The 18,475-nt window shown below is 37.2% G+C and overlaps 1 protein-coding gene across 10 annotated transcripts in view; it reads right to left on the reverse strand.

Moving 5' to 3' along the window:
* Nucleotides 1-18,475, reverse strand: part of NCOA3 (nuclear receptor coactivator 3) — a 75,630-nt gene that overhangs the window by 3,212 nt on the left and 53,943 nt on the right. For 7 of the 10 annotated variants that reach the window (XM_042883666.1, XM_042883669.1, XM_042883667.1 and 4 more), the window contains 19 exons: nucleotides 16,726-16,898; nucleotides 15,345-15,445; nucleotides 14,210-14,384; nucleotides 13,460-13,648; nucleotides 13,105-13,206; nucleotides 12,164-12,304; nucleotides 11,676-11,823; nucleotides 10,423-10,808; nucleotides 9,310-10,190; nucleotides 8,351-8,486; nucleotides 7,094-7,285; nucleotides 6,297-6,536; nucleotides 5,427-5,553; nucleotides 4,755-4,926; nucleotides 3,676-3,972; nucleotides 2,658-2,762; nucleotides 1,993-2,215; nucleotides 1,615-1,789; nucleotides 939-1,080 (listed from right to left, as the gene is read on the reverse strand). In XM_042883666.1, the coding sequence (XP_042739600.1) occupies nucleotides 939-1,080; nucleotides 1,615-1,789; nucleotides 1,993-2,215; nucleotides 2,658-2,762; nucleotides 3,676-3,972; nucleotides 4,755-4,926; nucleotides 5,427-5,553; nucleotides 6,297-6,536; nucleotides 7,094-7,285; nucleotides 8,351-8,486; nucleotides 9,310-10,190; nucleotides 10,423-10,808; nucleotides 11,676-11,823; nucleotides 12,164-12,304; nucleotides 13,105-13,206; nucleotides 13,460-13,648; nucleotides 14,210-14,384; nucleotides 15,345-15,445; nucleotides 16,726-16,898 (4,105 nt within the window). The remainder of the gene's footprint in view (nucleotides 1-938; nucleotides 1,081-1,614; nucleotides 1,790-1,992; nucleotides 2,216-2,657; nucleotides 2,763-3,675; nucleotides 3,973-4,754; nucleotides 4,927-5,426; nucleotides 5,554-6,296; nucleotides 6,537-7,093; nucleotides 7,286-8,350; nucleotides 8,487-9,309; nucleotides 10,191-10,422; nucleotides 10,809-11,675; nucleotides 11,824-12,163; nucleotides 12,305-13,104; nucleotides 13,207-13,459; nucleotides 13,649-14,209; nucleotides 14,385-15,344; nucleotides 15,446-16,725; nucleotides 16,899-18,475) is intronic. The other 3 variants (XM_042883675.1, XM_042883674.1, XM_042883676.1) reach the window with 3 other exon arrangements.

Consider the following 18,475-nt stretch of genomic DNA (forward strand, 5'->3'; position numbering starts at 1 on the left):
CTGTTGAAGAAAGGAAAAGAGCTTCATCAGAGAAAATTAAAACAACTTTTGCTGGAAAAGCTGGCTAATGTGTTGCATTTTGAAAAGTACTGATAGTCAATTTTTAAGCAGAACAGTGTTATAGTTTTCCATTTTTTAAATAAATGTGTAGAAAAGAAATGCTGTCCCAGAACTCCCTACACACATTCTTTGCTTATCTTCACTGATATGACTGCTGTGATGTGGCTGTGGAAAATCCGACACTGCTCAGTCCTTTTCCCCTCTTTATAAGGGTAAGGCCTCTCATCCCTTATTTGTCTTGCAGAAGTCCTCAGGTTACGTCAGCCACTTCCCCAGGTACCTCATCACAAAATTTCACAAGGTCCTGGTGTAGCTTATCTCAATATTATATTGCCCATTCCTTGGTATTTTGTGGAAGAATTACAGCAGAAGTTTTTTTTGTACTTTACCCTTCTTTGCAATATAAGCTCACTTTTCCGTTAAATATGTGGCCTAAACTTTCCAGTGTCTTGCTGTGCACACATAAAGTATTCTCAGGTAGTGTAAGAGTGAGCATCATCACAAGCAGCTTCTAGAAAATACTGTACTACCAGGGAGGGTTCTTAGTCCAACTCATCTTCCTCAAGTTGCCTTTCACAATCCCTGTGTTCTGCTTTCTGGGTTTCTCCAGGCTCCCTTTGTTGCAGTCCTTTGTGCAGTTTAAACTTTGATCCTATCTGTGATACTTCAAAGATAACAACTTAGCACTGCTGCTTAGGTTTATCATGGATTTCATTACAATATCACAAGAAATAACATATTCCTTGGGACACACAACTTGCAAGTCCACAGACATAAAGGCAAACAGAACAGAATTGTGCCAGAGGAATGACTTCAGTATATCATTCTCAATTGGAAAAGAGTCAGCGGTTCATCACTCCTCCTTATGTACGACTTACCTGGTCCGGACCCATAGGCATCCCTGACATAGGCACAGTGCTGATGTTCATCTGCCCAATGTGGCCACTGCTGCCATTCATGTGCATCATACTGTACGTTGCAGGATTACCTTGATGGCTGAACTGCTGCTGTGGGAAAGAACTGAAACACAAAACGTCAACATTACATTTCAAGAAGTTTACTCATCGTTATATTACAGTCCCTGCTCCAGCTGCCCACACGTGAAAGAACTGCTACCAACAGAAGCCTAAAACTATTGCTGTATTTACTTCTTTCTGCTTAGTCTATTTAACATAGAAATAAAAGTTCCCCTCCAAAGAGAAATTCCAAATTTTTAAATACATGCAGAAGTATGTGCACACATTTCCTCTTGTACCTTAAGGCTGTACCGTACACTCTTAACACTATTCTGTACCACCACATTTTCCACAAGTTATTTTTCCAGTATACAATGAATGAATGTTGTTTCCAGCTGCTGCAGAGATCCAATACAAACAAATGGAGCTGGATACATTTAATCTGTTGATTTCAAAAACCAGAGCAGGATCAAGGACAATACAGATGTTAGAAATACCATTGTATTTCCCTCTTCTAGATCCTCTTCCTAAAACAATTTAACAGTGTTTCTCTGGGCAAAATGAAAGACAGTTTTTGAGCAACAGCTGCACAGTTCACCTGCTCCTGGCCATGCTCCCCGACGGCCAGCCCTTCATCTCAGGAGACTGGTACATGGGTGCTGTCTGAGGATGCTGCATCATAGGATTCTGGGAAGGTCCAATTCTTGATGCTATCATTGGATTGGGAGGGCTTGATACTCTACCATACGCAGGGTCAGGCTGTTGGCTTATTCCTAATAAGACAAAGAAAAATTCCCTTCAATTACTTAGCACTCTCAGTGTATTTTCTTACAGGAGGGGAAAAAAAATAACCTATTTTGTAGAGTATTTTCAATTTTTCACAACGATCAGAATTTAGCCAATTTGGATTAATAATAGAAGGGAAGAGAACACCAGACAGACATAAAAAAAAAAAATCTGTTATTAGTACTTGTACCATAATTAGGTGGATAGGAGAATTGCTGTGGAGGAACTTGAGCCATTGGAGGGCCAGTCAGACCACTATCTATGCTTCCTGAGGCAGTCACATTCGGTGGTGGACTGAAGGCCTGAGGTTGTTGCTGCTGCATCATCATTGCCATCCTCTGTTGTCTAAAATGATGACTTATTAGCTCCCTGTTACGCTGAGCCACCATTTGAGCATTAAGAAAACCTTGCTGCTAATGCCCAAAGAAAAGAAAAATCATATTAGAAATTTTTTTTCAAAACAAGTTGTCAGTCAACCACTATGCTCACACTGAGACGTAGTGTAACTGTTACCAACACGGAAAGTTAATAAATCCACTGCTAGTAAAAAATTATCAAAATATAAGACTAAGGCATTAAGTTGTTGTAAGTACTTAACAGGTGATGCAGTAGTCTGCTATTTCCTACATGGAAAAGACTAGCACACTGCATTGACACCATGGAGCAATGAACAAACCCCTCAAGTCTCGTGAATAAGAAAACTAGAGAACTCATCTTTTTTCATCATTATAGATGGGAAGGAAAAAAAGAAAAAATAATGCTGTCATACCAAGAAAAGTAAGACCCATGCTCTGTGAAAGATGTGTCTGTACAAAAATGACTGTTGCAGAAATGGTCAGTGTAACACTTACTTACCTGTGATCCCACCTGTGGCTGCATCACTGGTCTCATCACTGAGCTATTACTACTGCCCGCATTTTCCATTTTCATTTCAAGCGCTTGACGGGTTTGATTCATAAACTTAGAAAAAGATATTTTAGCAGTGTTAGTTTGAAAGCACCAGTACCTGCTCAAAATACTGGCAACCACTTTACCCACCTCTTGATTAAAGAACAGTGGTTAATTTTTCTTTGTTGGATACACATGAAGCACCGAGCTATTTATTATTAAGCTCAAAACAGACATACAAAAAAACCCCATTCAAACAGTACAGCTCTTAGGGGCTTTATTTTTCTCTTCAAATTAGCACTTTTTAAGAACAAATATAAAGCACACCATCTCTTTGTTCCCAATCACATTATGGGCAGAAGGTTAGTATTTTAAGCACAGCTGCTGGTATGTTTCTGTCTCCTTCCATCTCCCTCACAATACTGCAATTGCATGCAGCTTGAATTAGTGTAATGGAACAGTCAAGACAGAACACACTATTTCCCAAGGATTTAACCTTGCCATTCAATGTCACACAGCGCTCTCTGTTCCCTGAGTTTTATTTATAAATTTTCCATTATCTAAACCTTCACCACATCCAAGTGCATTTCCCAATGGCCACAGCACTTCTTTCCATTCAGCAGTATATTCCATACTAAAATCATATTCAGGGAGTTTCAGAAGAAAAACTAAATTTTAGCATGGACATTGAGATCATCCAGATCTATGCACTACAAGATTACTGCTTTATTTAGCAAAAACTTGCTCTGCTGCCAGAGCCAATTCAATCTGTAGTGAGGTGGATGAAAGATAAATACTTGTCCTAATAAAGGTTCTTTCACATCTACAGGTATTGGGCAGAAAATGTGAAAAGCACTGTTAAAATAAAAGTTCCATTCTTAGAATCACCTGCTGTTGTGCCAACTTCTATATTCCTGAAGCAATACAGGTTAGTGCACACCTCGTTCTGAAAGAAGACAGAAAAGTAGAAGCAGGAAAAGATTACCTGCTGCCCCTGAAGCCTCTGCTGGAGCTGCATGCGGAGCTGCTTTGGTGTATTGGTCCGAGGTCTCATTGCATTTGCTCTAGGATGCATACTTTGAAGTGGAAAATTGTTTTGCTGGCTCATCTGATTCATCACGGAATTAAAGGATGGCTGCTGTCCCTGGATGCTATTAAAGCCTCCTGGCAAGGCTGTGCCCTGCCCTTGGTAGGGCTGACCATACAAAGAAGGCTTTTGGTCAATCATCACTGCGGATTCCTGACCTTGAAATGAATCTTGCTTGGGTTCCAAAGTTTGCCCCTTTAAGAGATATAAAACATATATTGCTATTGAAAACACTGTCAAAGTATGAATTGCTAAAGAAACAACGTAACTAATGCATCATACAAAACCCAGTCCTTTCTTGAGTAGAAAACAGCATAAGCAGATTACTATCACATTTGTCTCTGGGCAAGTGAAAAGCACAAGTGACTATTAATAATTTACTTGAAAATCATTTCTGCTGATCAGTGCTTGCATAAGCAGATCAGTATCATTATAAAAGCCTTCTGCTCTTTTAAACTGCAGTTTAAATCATGATCTTGCGTTTTCCAGTGAATTCCAAAGTACTGAACAGAATTTCTTTTTTCCTATTTGCTAGTCATGCAAATTCAAGCTGAAATTGAAAGAGATAGAAATATTCTATTCGTTAACTGCCAGTGAAACATTTCAGTCCCAGCTCAGTTATACTAAGGAAACCTAACTCATTCTCTGCTTACAGATTGCAATGGTTTACACTACCTGAAAAAATTTAAAAAAACTATATACCAAGGCAAATGATAATGAACATAGATAAGAGGATACCATTTCATTTACTTATTTAACTCAAAAGAAGTTTAATCAGTACTTAAGTTCTCCAATGAGAAACATTACTCAGAAGAAACGTTTCCAAAGATTCAGAAAAATGGACACAAGAAAGTGCAGCCACACGTGTAAATGAGGAGGCTCTCTTCACTTTTTTTTTTTTTTTTCCCCCCACCAAGAACCAAAATATCACAGGCTTTTGGAAAAGAGAAAAGTGACCAGGATCTCTTCCTTCTTACTTGGTTTACAAGATCAGGAATTCCTAGAGCTCTGTCAATTTCTTCCAGGCTTGTGACATCCGTATTGCTCAGCAATGTGTGCAGCTGATCCAAAAGAGCCCTTTCATCATTCTGGCCTTCCACACTGGGTGTTGCACTTAAGAGGTCATCCAAAGAGTTTCTCACTAATTGTCTATAAATATTTAAAAAAATGCAACCATGATGGACTGCAAAGGCATTTGCTTAGCTTTCATACAGTACATTATTTATGTACATATTGGCAATAAGTACTATAATCACCCAGAAGACTGAAGAACTTAAGGCCCAAATTTAGGTCCTGAAAGGCCCAGGCAACTGTCAGCTAGCCTTGAATAGACATAAATTTTGTCTTCTCCTCGCATCTCAATATTAGCTTCTGCAGGTGCAAAGAAGACAATTTCAGAATTTCCCAACTCTTTTCTCCCTGCCTCTCAACTCAAGGATTGACTGATTTTGTTAGGACTGCCTTTTGTGCAGCTGGTTTAAGCAATAACCATCCATTTGGTGATAGAGAAGAAGCAAAGCTGGAGACACATTTTGACTTTCTTTAGCCCCTCCATATATACTGCATTGATTTTTTTCCAGGTCTTAAGTGCTCTTGATAAACAGTGAACAGTCACAGTCAAACTTTTTAAAAACTTTCATTAATTCTACCTGTTTTGTAAACCCCGTGATGCTTGCTCCATGGACAGCATGTTGTCAGGCCACGATCCTGGCTGGCTGACTGGCCCTGGCTGTCCGTAAGGATTCCCCCCCATACCAATGTTAATCTCATTTGACCCTGTAACGTAAAACAGTTGTTTTTAAAGCAGTTGTTTTTAAAGCAAAACGTGTCACCTTGCTCTCCAGTGTTCACACAAAGCACTGTGGATGATCACACAAATAGTGAAGCAGCTTCAAGAGCCTTCCAGTAGCATATTTCAAAGTGCATACACATATATAAATTGACACTTAAGATGACTTCACAAATATGAGAGACCAAAGATTTAAATATGAGTACTTAAATGAGTACCTGAATTTCCAAAGTAGTTTCACATGAAATTTGGACAATCCATGTGAGATGAGTTTTGAAAATCTCAAGAAAAAGCTTTACAAAAAACAATCCTGATTGCTAACAAGTTCATAGCAAAAAAACATTTCTGTTAAAGATTATTAAACTAATTAGGTAGTGCAATTAATTAATTTGATCAGAATACTAATATCTTCATCTAAATCATAAAAGGCATCTAGTTCTGGGACTTTATGAGAGAAGTACTACAATAAAGAAATAAAAAAAAACAAAGAAATTATCCAAAAAAGATCTGTAAAGTCAGCTTGAATAATCTCTATATGAAATTGAACACCAGAAAATAACACCAATATCATAAAATGCCCCAGTTAGGGGAGACCCATAATCTTAACCTCAATAAGTACAGTCTTCAGATGAGAAGCTACAATTGTACCAAAGCAAAAAGATTTTGATGATGAATGCCTTGCTAAAGAAACAGGCAATGCAAAGTATCCAAGAAAAAGTCAAGAACTTACTCATATGCATCATTTGCTGTTGTAGCATTGGTCTTGTCCCAGGGATGCTGTTAGAACGGATGGGCAGCCCAGGCATAGAGCCACCCGCTGTGGGTCTGGGAAGGGATGCACTGAACTCAGCTCCTTGTCTCAACATGGAAGCAGAACTCGTAGGTTCCAATCTGTTAACCTTCGAGTTTGGCAAACCCCAGTCCCCTGATTGATGTTGATTCATAGATACACTCCTGTTGGGAGTACTTGCTATAATGAAAAGTGAAAAAAATAATGTTTTTTCATTGAGAATGTACAATGTGCTTTTGTTTTATAATTAACTGGATTTTATGCCTTTTTATGTTTGCTCCTTTTTTTTGTTTTGTTTTGTTTTACCAGCAAGGACACCTTTCAATGACAATGCAATTCACCTAACATCTACAAAAGCAATTAAAGCTTACCGTGCCGTGTTTAAAATAATCAAACATTTATATTGATCTAAATATATTTTAAAATGTTAATGACTGACTGGCATTATGACTTATTCTTGCTTTTATATATCACAAGTATACATTAAATTAAAAACTCATAATAGCCCAAAATCATTTAACTATTAAGTAACAGTAAAGTACTGGTAATGATATACAGATAATAAACAGCTGCATTATTACAATTTTAACTAGGGATAATATTGAAAAGTATTTATATGCTGATTAAGAAATATTCTTTAATGTTTCTTCTTCCAGAGCTCATACTATAATCCTGTAATGTTCTTAACTTTAAAGCTTTTTCTTTTACAATACAAATTACTTGCATAGTCAACAAACCAATATTTGCTCCAAAGCTTTCCTGGTTTTCAGTCATCCTTGGACTTCCACCCATCAAGTTTTGCTTTTGTAACATGGAGAATGCATTGACATTCCTCACTGAAGCACCTGAGCCCACAGGGCTGTCTAAAGACATGGCTCTGTTGAAAGGCGGACGGGCTGTCTGCACAGACTGAGGACTCCTCATACCTGCTAAAGAATTGTATATTTTGAACAGAAAGAACTATTAGCAACTTACATAAATTGTATCTACTTACAGGTATGTATTTTTGACCTTAAACAAGCCAAGAATAGCTATTCTGCTTATATTCTCATTGCCCATATCACTCTTTGAATACTTACTTAAGATATTGTACAGGCAAAGCCAAATGCAACTCCTTTTGGCCCTTGACATTAAAAAGTTCATTTTAATTTACATTCCACAATGAATCATGTTTCTATCATTCTGAAATACACCAATATTACAGACACATTAATACACATGAGTAGACTCGACCAGCCTTTGGATAAGTGACATGGAGACAGAAACAAGGCAAACAGCTCCTTGTTTGAATCAGATGCAATCCGGAAGCAGTATGGCTTTGAGCTCTTCACACTATGTGGACTTATTAGTGAGATCACTGTGCTCCACAGCCAACAGTGTCAGTGGCCCTAGATGTACTTACACTTGATTTCACATTTTTCATTATTTCATGATCCACCTCCTTCAGTTACCTCAAGCAAACTACGACCCCATATAATCAAGAGATGACCAATGTTATAAAAGGAACTGACAACTGTAGTGATACTGGTCTCTCAGCAAGGTTAATCCACTCTATTACTCAGCTTCCTATTAAAATGGATCATTCCTTCCAATGTCACAGATTGCTGATTAAGATTTGCAGGTCACAAGATGTTTTCATATCGAGTGAATGAGAAATCAAAGGCTTGCCATCAATCCCATATTATTTCCCTACATCTGCAGGGAACACAAACTCTATTTCAATTTACAACTGACAAAACATTTCTCCTGATGTCTTGCCTCTGAGAAATCCATTACACAATCCCTGAAAAAAAACCCACAACATCAGGAACTGAAGTTACCTACAACATACACAGTGAATAAAGTTAAGTGCTGCTATTTTGCGTTCTGTTTGTCCATGAAGATACAGCAGATCAGAATGTATTCTCTAAGGAACTGAAGATGCATTATGTTTACATCAGGTAAGAAGAAAGCCCCAATTTTAAAACAAAGTGATTTTAAATGAAATTCCTTACTCAGTGGAGCATTTCCTTGAAATAATGCTTGCTTTGTTCCAAAGTTACTTCCACTTGTAGACATAGCATTATTATAAAAGTCTGAACTAGTCAGATCCCCTAAAATTGCATCCAAATTATCCAAGTCTCCACTCATCTGAAAAAGAAGCAGTAAAATAACAAAGGTTATTTATTATTGTACAGATATCCTTCAGCTTTTATTTAGTTCCTCGCTCATCTTAAATGACTGTACAATCTTTTAATTCACTGGCACTACCTTAAGATTCCTCCCAATTTCCAAAGATCTTCTAATATCAATTAGCTTATTTTTTAGATTTTGTTCATTTATTTTTGACAACGAGAAGCAATTGGAAGCACAGATAAATAAGAACATTTTTGAATATAAAAATTGCAGTAAATATATTGAAACAAATACGTAGATATTTTTAACTTATACTTATTTGAGACATTTTCTCTCATTTAAGGAAAAAAGTACTAGAACAAGTGAATGAACTGCAACCAACCTATTTCTATTTTAAGCATTACAAGCTTTTGTGCATTGCTTGCATTTTCAAACTGAAATTACGTAATGTCTGCTGGTTCTACCTTTTGCTATTGCATTGCCAGCTAATTGTGGAGGCAGTTAACAGCTCCATTTCCTAATAAGCCATAAAGATAAGCACATGCAATGAGAATCTGCTAAAGATTTCATTTTACATAAGGATTTGTAAATGCATACTACCTTAATCGTACCATAACTTAAAGTTTACATTACTCCAGGACCACAGTACAGCACATCTGGCTATATATATATCCCATAGTTCTATCTGTGCTTTCTCAGTTACAATAAAACCTGAGCATGTCCTTTCCCACCATTTGCAAACACCTCTAATGGAAACATTTACACATGCATACGTTGTCCTTTTACCGTTCACTGCAATGTGAAAATACTGCCTTGTTCACATTACAATACACAGTACCTCTTCTGTTGGTTCTGATTTTATTTTCATCTCCTTTTCTTGACTGGAAGTAGGAATAGCAGAACTACTGCACTGTCCCATTTTATTATCCACATTTTCCACTTTTGGCTTTAACTCCTTGGAAAGCGGATCCTTAACATCATCTTTATCTAACAGGTATCTTAGTAAAGCATTGTTTTCTTTCTTCTTTGGGCTCAGTTGTTCCTGTTTGACTGTACCTTCTCCACACGGGACTGTATTACTAGTGTCATGATATGTGTCTTTACCAGTAGCTTCAGCTGTTATTTTGGCAACCTCTGCAGGGGAATTACCATTTTGCAACAATTTATGTAAAATCCTATGCTTCTCTTGCAGGAGTGACCCATGCACATTTGAGGAGGAAGACACCCCTCCAGATGTTGATGAGGAAACTCCTGAAGGACTGGTAACATTGGTAGCAGATTCCTTACAGTTAGAGTCCAAAGGTGAATTTGATGCTGCAGAATGTCCTCTTTCATCTGAAGAGCATGTGAGTAGCTGAAGCAGCTTTTTATGCCCTTTGCTTTCAGACTGTCCTCTCTGACTTTCAGACGCATCCAGACTTCCCTCTTTACTATCTTTTTCACTAAGGACATCCCTGCTGTTTGATTGGCAGATGGAACTTTCCACTTGATTTTGTTCACAATACAAGCCTGAAGGGCTTTTGGAGTCCTGGTTATTTGCTTTATTTTGCTGAGCTATGCTCACATTTGGAGAACTATCCAATTTTGGACCTGGTGAAGAAAGCGTTGATAGAAGGGAAGTTCCAACCCCCTCACTAATGGCTTGAAGAGCACTCAGAGAACTGCTAGAGAAAGTGCTGTTGCTGGTGTTGCTGGCGGATCCCATTGGAGAGTGCATACCTGTATCACAAGATAGAGATCAAACTTATTAGATTACAGCACTTTTTGTATCTACCTTTACTTCAGTATTATGTGTGACTGCCACACTGGGTTAAGTTCTAAAAAATAAATTTTTACCACAAAATTAGGTGGTGTTTGTGTCACAGAATTGTTAAAAAGGATGACAAATGGAATGCACATAAAAGTGAGAAAAGAAAGCTTTAAAAAATTATTTATAGTAAAAATAAAGTACCTGTAACTGGAGAAAATTGGTGTGAATTCATTTTTGGACTCCCTCGATTCCTAGTAGATATCATTAGATTCTGTTGGTTGGAAGTTAAACCAGGACTACCATGTGGTGGGCTACTTATATTCAACCCATAACTGTTGCTCTGATAAGCAGAGGATTGCATTCCTGGTGCAGAGTTCACCGGTCCCATATTACCAGGGCCTCCATATCGAGAGCTACTCAGCTGACCCACTGTACTGGGATCTCCCATGCCGTAGTTCCTGTTCTGCATTGGCACGCCTTGACCAGGTGACATGTTCATAAGACCAACAGAATTTGTATTTCCAGCCACTGTTGTTCTGATGTTTTGCCCAACTGCATTAGGATTTGGTCGATATCCATTTTGCTCTCTGTAAATTCAAAAACATACCCAGAGGCCTCACGAAAATGAAGTCAAATCTTATTCAGAATCAAGTGCTTCAAAGAAAGAATAACAGGATAATTTTTTTTCCTATAAGACCAATGAGAATTCAAGCATCTCCACAAAAACACAACTAAACTATGTCACTCATTCGTTCATTACACCTTCATGTGCATTTAGTTACAAGCATATACAGTATCATCACTGCAGTGCAAAAGCATTCTGTTTCTTCATCAGCCATTAGTTATAAAACACCTTTTTTTACTCAGCCTTTCTGAGTCAACGCACGACACTATTCTGTGCACGCTAATGGTACCCTGAAGAGTCTCAACTACTCATTTTTCAGCATCTGAAGGTATTTTACTGCCAGAAGCAGAGAAACTGCCCCCATTTCAGTTATTCTTGCAATCAACAAGAAAAGGTCACAGGAAGCGCTATTTAAGGTACATATGAATCATCAGTAATGCATCTGATGGGGTGGGCAGTGTTTTCAACTGGTGTGCAATTAAAAACAGAAAGATAAAGCATGTAACTAAGCATTTCTATTTCCCCTTAATCATTATATATGTTAACTCCCAAAAATAATGAACTCAACCACAAGCTTCACAGAGAAACAGGGGAAAAAACCTCTCTTTTGACTGGGACTGTCATTCTGTCACACAGGTAAGTTCAGAGGCTGTTGAACAAAATCTTAGATTGACACATTTATTTGCAACTCTTGCTTCCCAAACATTCTTGTTCAGTTTGAGTTGTAATTAAAATATTTTGGCTCAGTCTTTTTCCAGGTATCTTCAACATCAGATGTACTTTTAAAAGCTATGACATTTAGATGACAAACAGACACCAATGATTTCACCTTTGAAGAAAGTGGGTAGAGACAAATCCATGGCGGTCATTAGTTACTGGATTTCTAAACACTTTACTCTTTGTTTGTGCTGTCACTATAGTTCCATCCGCTAAGGAAAAGCGATACAATGGCGTTTCAGCATGACCTTGTGTATAAGCTGTGAAGGGAATACAGAGAATCATTCATATTTAAAAGCACAAAAATTGCTAATATGCACTACATAGATTTTCAATAAAGTACCAGGAAAACTATCAACACAGGCACATTAGAAAACCAGAAACAGAGTAATTTCTGTCAGAATTCCTGTTTCTCAGGAAGTCATCCTTCTTCAGACTGCACATAGGTGTTCACAACAAAAAGGGTAACTAAAAATATGGGAAAAAAATGAAGATAGGCAGAATTTTAGACTTTTTGTTTTTCAGAAAAAAAAAAAAAAAAAAACCAACAAAACGCAGCCACTGAGAGAAGCAGTAAGGACAAACAGTGCAGATTTTCACCTTCATGATAGTGGCGTTTGTTTGACCATGACTGTCCATCATTATGGCATAAGAACCTCTGAATACACCGGCGAATTGTATCCTCAAAGCCAGGTCTCATGGAAGATCGTAATGAGTTTGTGTCGATGTTGACAAGTTTGCCTGTTGCAGGAAAGAAAATATGCAAGATGAAATCTTTATGACTACACCAATCATTTTGTATAAAGGCTCCAATGTCACCATTTGAATTTCTCAGCCTAACACCAAACTTTGAGTATAAAAAAGTTACACTTATGAGTAATCTGCCATACGAGAGTATACTGTTGCTTGTTAAAACATCAGCATTCAAGGGGATTTAGATAACGATAAGAGAGGAAGTTCAAACATCTTCTGGTTAATGTCAGAGCTTCTAGAAAACATACAGCAACTTTGTCTCTGGTTACAGGCAGCCAAGGGATGCCCAGACTGTAAAATTCTCAAAAATACTAACCAGCTACACGCACAAACAAACACCTTAAAAGTAAATCTAAAATCTGAAAAATCCCCATACAGATGATCCAAGTACATCAATTTAAACACCATAAACATTAGCTCACCAACTGCAGAAACATACACTCTAAACAACACTCATTACTTTCAATTATGATCTTAAATATTTCTTATGTGTGAATAAAAGCATAACAAAAACACTTCAAAATGCTGCCAAGTAAAGAAACAAGTAATGTTTTATACCAACTTGCCAAACAAAGCCATACTAGCATATAGAAAGAAAACGTGTCCCACTTCTGTCATTGCGCTCCACTGCCAACAATGGTATATTGCACAAAACAGCTAGGAATCTTGTTATGAATTCTGCTAATTACTACAGATAAACAAGTAGTTTACATACTTCATTTATACAAACCAAGAGCACATGGACAAAAAAGTTACCTTAATACCTTCATCTTGAACACATTTCTCACCTGAAAGATCATGTCTGGTAATGAAGCTCTCTGGATTTGTTGAAAACACTCTTTCTGCAGTTGCGATGCGGCGTGCCACACAAATCATACAGGACTGTAAATCTGTATTTAAAAAGAATTTTTTTTTTCCATTTTCTCTCCTGTTTTATTCTGTAATATAACCTTATGAAATAGCTGAAGAAGCTTGCACTGTTTAATAGAGGTACATAAACAATGAGAATTTAGCTTCTTGCATTGTTTCTAATTCATTCAAAGAAGGGACTGCATAAACTATATATTTCATCATAGCACCAAATAACAAAAAGCTCTACTCAGAGATTTCATTTCTGCACAGCAATTGCACAAAATTTCCTACCTTCCCCCTCTTCCATTATAGCTCTTGGCTGAGATAAAGCAAAGCACTGCATTGTTTCATATCTCTGGCGTGTATCCTGGTGGCTGCCTACATCTTCCAAAAGATCATGGGGAGTTTTCACCATCATCCGACAATTAAACGTATGACTCTTCTGTCTAGGTGTGTCATTGGTCCAAGCAACTCCATTAACTTGGAAGAACACAGTAAGAATTCATAATGATTTTCAGACAAAATTCATAACCAATTTGTCTTAACTTAGGTAACTTGCTGCTAGATTAGAGATGTTAAAGAATTGTAAGATGCTTTCTGAGTATACAATCAGTCTATAAGTGAGGAATAGTAGGAGTGCACATCAAGTTAAATTCATTTCCTAACATGATGATTGCAGTATTACTTAAAGGAGGGCTGAAAAGTCATTTCTTAAGAAGCCATATTTAAAAAACAAGCAGTTCCCTCAGCTAGTCACGTAGTTTTACAGAACATGTTCCTTTAGAACCCTTGTTTGAAGGTACACGTAAACAAACTGCAAAGGCTAAAGTACAGTGTTAATTTCCAGCACATTTATTTCTAGTGGTGTGCTTTAGTGAGAGCATACTATACTTCTCAAGATTAATATACTTCTGAAGTCAAATTTCCTTTGTAAAAGTAATTTGTTTTGTAAGGTCATCCATCACAAATTGGTTTGGTGTCCTTCCTCTTCTGACTGTTTGCAAACAGCTTGATAACAGGCAGTATGTCAACTTTCATTACCTGAAGATTTAGGTAAGTTTTTAAGGAAGTCCTTCCGGTCCTCTTCATGCAAGATAGCATAGACACTTGTATTAACCAAATCTTCCTGTTTATATTGCAAATACTGTGTGACATTTTCTGACACAAATACTATGTTCCCATCTCGATTGACAACGAACAGGAAACCGTCCAATGCCTAAATAGCAACATAGCATATGAGACTGCATAATTCTGAATATAATTTAGTTTAAAAACTTTGTGGGTGCTAAATGCCAAGTCATAATACATGCATTTATTTTCAAAAGTAGAAATGAGTTTTCACACTTTTCTGCACAGAAAATGGAATGTGTTAAGGAATGATTTCAATATCCCAAATCTGCTCGTTTGTTATTCAACTGAGATTTGTCACAGTGATAACCAGCCTTCTTATTTTATTCCTTCTTTATCTGGAAACAGGATAATGAATTGATAACACTGTTTGTATAGCTGGCAAATTGAAATAAGAAGAAATGTAGTAGAACAAGTGGTGAAAATACTGTATTTTCTTAAATGAAAGAAAATTCCAGCTTTATTTTTTTAGAAGTTTCAAAAATGTCTTTTGATGCACTTCATGGGACTGATTTTTTCGGCAAAAGGAAAAAAAATATCTGCTATGTTTAAATATTTATTTCTTTATTTTGCTTTTTGTCAGTTATTAGATTAGCTTACTTGATAGCACTGGGTGAATGTGCTCCACGTTTCAGAAATAAAAGCAGCAATACACATCACAGATCCCTACTCCTCATAAAACCTCATTGATTTATTTAGACAGCTAACCCTCAAAGCAAAGAAAAAATATTCCTCATATTGCTAAGCACATCTTTAGTAGTAATTTACTAATGACTGCTAGAGAAAGTAAAGAACTAGAATATGAGAAAAAGCCAAAGGCTATTCTATTCTTTCCTTCCACAAACCATTTCAGTGAAATTAAGAAAACAAAATGGATTTTAATTCTGATCCTTTCAAATTGTTATACAAAACTATGTCTGAAAGGGTCAGAGATAAAATGTTCTTTTATACTATTTCACTATAGGATTGCAGGCTCTATTGTAGTAGTTTCAGCTGCTCTAAGTATTTATTTTGCCTTGGGATTTACTAAGTTCTAATTTGCACTTGCCTGTAGTAAAAGAGGTCCCAAGGAGTCCTTATCAATAACTCCTTGACCTGTGGAAGACACATCAGCTTTCTGAACATCATCATCATTGGAAACCGCTTTTCCTGAAACCCAGAAGATGTATTTCAGTAAAGCAACATTTCATACAAAGCCTGCATTTTAGTATTAGAAGGTAGATTCTGGGAACTACGTGAATTAAGGGCAAAAAGAGAGGCAGTAATGAGAGAGAAGATCTCATATTAGTAGCTCCTTATGACCAGATTAAAGGACATGACTACATAATACCAAACTTTTGTGATCATCTGACTGATGGATGAGTTTTTCAATGGCCATTAAACTCACTTCTTAGCACATCTCTTCTTGCTGGTTTTAATTTGATTATCTCATCATCACCGGTCACAGTCAACAGAACAGTGCCATCACCACTGTTCTACAAACTGCCTTTGGCTCATATTAATGTGTATATATGTATATATATGTGTGTGTGTGTGTGCATACGTATGCTTGTATATACATACATACAAACATATATATACATAAGCAAAGTTACATTTTAAGAATCAAAACATCCTAAATAAATAGCATTACTGCAGGAAAAGGTGCAACAATCATCCACATCAGGCAGTAGAATTACAGAAAAGAAACAGTAAACTTAGTTCTGTGGATTGTGTACTAAAATATAATAATTATTACACTAATTATTACATTAGGTTACATTAGAAATACCTTAAAAACAGAAGACATCATTTCAGAATTGTCTTAACTTGTCTCTAAAACTGGCAAATAATCACTTGATATCAAACAATATCTTACTGCCCAAAGGAAATATATACACATGACAACTTAGTCATTTGAAATACAGATACAGAAATATATGTAGTCATTTGAAATATATACATATTCTATCAGTATGCATTTTATTTTTTTCTGTATACTTTTCATATCATACCACTTAGGTTTACCCTCACCAAAAGAGATCAATGAAACTTGATGTATTGGAATTTGTTTATTTAATTGTCCCTTAACGTGAGAGGCAACTGTATTTGGTATTCTGTACCATGAGATGGCACAATACCATCAATACTTAGTTTCACTGTGGGCCAGCACAGGTTTAACTAGTATTTTCAGGGAACTTGTAAGAAAGGCCACACATAATTTTAAAGCACTGATTTCCAATAAGGAAAAGTAATAGCAAACAGTGGCTTACTTTTAAACAGCACGTTCTTGAAAGCACGTTAAAGGTTTGGTTCAAATAAAAATCTGAAGTATTTTTCAGTTATGTGCTATTATTAAAACAATACTGGATTTCCCGTGTTACTACTGCTTTGAAAAAGGAATCACAAGAAAATGAACGTATTTGTTTTGGTTTAACAGGAAATTATACCTTGCTCCTTTATCTGTCGAATCTGTCTCACAGTTTCTTTTAAAATAGCACATTTGTCTGGTTTGACATTGAAATTGTCAATGTCACTCAGATTAGCAGATATCAGTTCAGCCAGTTCTTCAATGTATTTGCTTTCCTGCTCACGTCGACGCTTTTCACCACTGCAGGTCAGACTGCAAACCAAAAACATTATACATATACTTATATTCCATCATATACAAAAGCTGTGTTCACACCATGAACTTCAAAATATCTCTCCTAACACCTATCTATTAAACCTAGCTGGTAGCCGTTCTAGCAAGAGGAAATCTGAAGGGCACTTTGTGTACGTTTTACACTGTTATTTGTTTTTTGTAGTCCAGTGTTTCCTTATGTTGTGATTTTGTTTTCTAAGAATCTTAAGTACCAGTTTATCTAAAGAGGATATGAGAAGGACATTCAGCTAAAAAAATCCTCCTGTTGAGTACTCCTTTTCACATAACTGTAGAAAGCAATGCAGTCTCTTGTCAGCCTCCTTTTCTGCAGACTAAACAGTCCCAGCTCCCTCAGTAGCTCCTCACAATTCCTGTTAAACCAAGACTGAGCCCCAGGGAATACTGCCAGTGACTGGCTGCCAACTGGACTGAATTCCATTCACCAGGCCTCTTTGAGCCTGGCCAGCAAACTATGCACCTCTCCGCAAACCATGAGCAGCCAGCTTCTCCAGAATACTGCAGGAAACAATGTCAAATGCTTTACCAAAACCCGAACATCCACAGACCTTCCCCCATCTACAAAGTGGATCATCTTATCATAGAAGGAGATCAGGTTGGTCATGGACGACCTGCCTTTCATAAACCCATGCAGGCCAGATCTGATCACTCAACTGCACATGCCATGTAACGAAACTGAAGATTATTTGCTCCATAGCCTTCTCTGCTGCTAAGGTCAGAATGACAGGCCTGTAATTCCCTGGATCCTCCTTCCTGCCCTTAGTCACATTTGCTCACCTTCAGTCAGCTGGGAAGTGGCTGACTGAAAGTGGCTTGATGAACACTTCCAACAGCTCCTTCAGCACACGTGGATGAACTCCATCCAGCCCCACAGACTTACAAATGTTCAAATGATATAAGGGAGAGGCTACTTAAATTTCCCCATTGGATTATAGGATCTTCATCTTGCTCCCTGCCACCATCTTGTGGGACTGGCCCCTGAGAACTGGTCTTACTAATAAGGACTGAGACAAAAAATGGCATTAAGTACCTCAGTCTTACCCTCATCTTTCATCACTGTATTTCCTATCACATTCACTAAAGGATGGAGATTCTCCTTAATCCCCCTTTTGCTGCTGATGTACTGATAAAAGCAGTTTTGTTGTCCTTTACTGCACTAGTCAAACAAAGTTCCAGTTAGGCTTCAGCCCTTCCAACTGTCTCTCTGCACAACTTGACAACAGCACTGAATTGTCTGCTACTTCTGTTGGAGCTCATAAACTCTCCTTTTCTTCTTGAGTTCCTGAAGAAGCTCTGGGTTAGCCAATTTCTTACATGATGGATGGCAAGGGACAGCAGCTAAGTATATAAAAGGGAGAAATACTGGTACATGTCTGGTATTTTGATGAAATTGGGGACCGTTTTAAAAGGTTTTACTGTATGGGAACAAGAATACAGAAGGCTAACAGAACTGTTATGTGTAACAGAAAGAAAAGAAGTGAGAGGGAAATTGAAAACTGAGTCCCTCAGATAAGTGAATTTCTGACATATTTCAAAGA

The sequence above is a fragment of the Lagopus leucura genome, unplaced genomic scaffold, assembly GCF_019238085.1.
Source record: "Lagopus leucura isolate 7727_CA_CO unplaced genomic scaffold, USGS_WTPT01 Super-Scaffold_100039, whole genome shotgun sequence".
NCBI classification, from domain to species: Eukaryota; Metazoa; Chordata; class Aves; order Galliformes; family Phasianidae; genus Lagopus; species Lagopus leucura.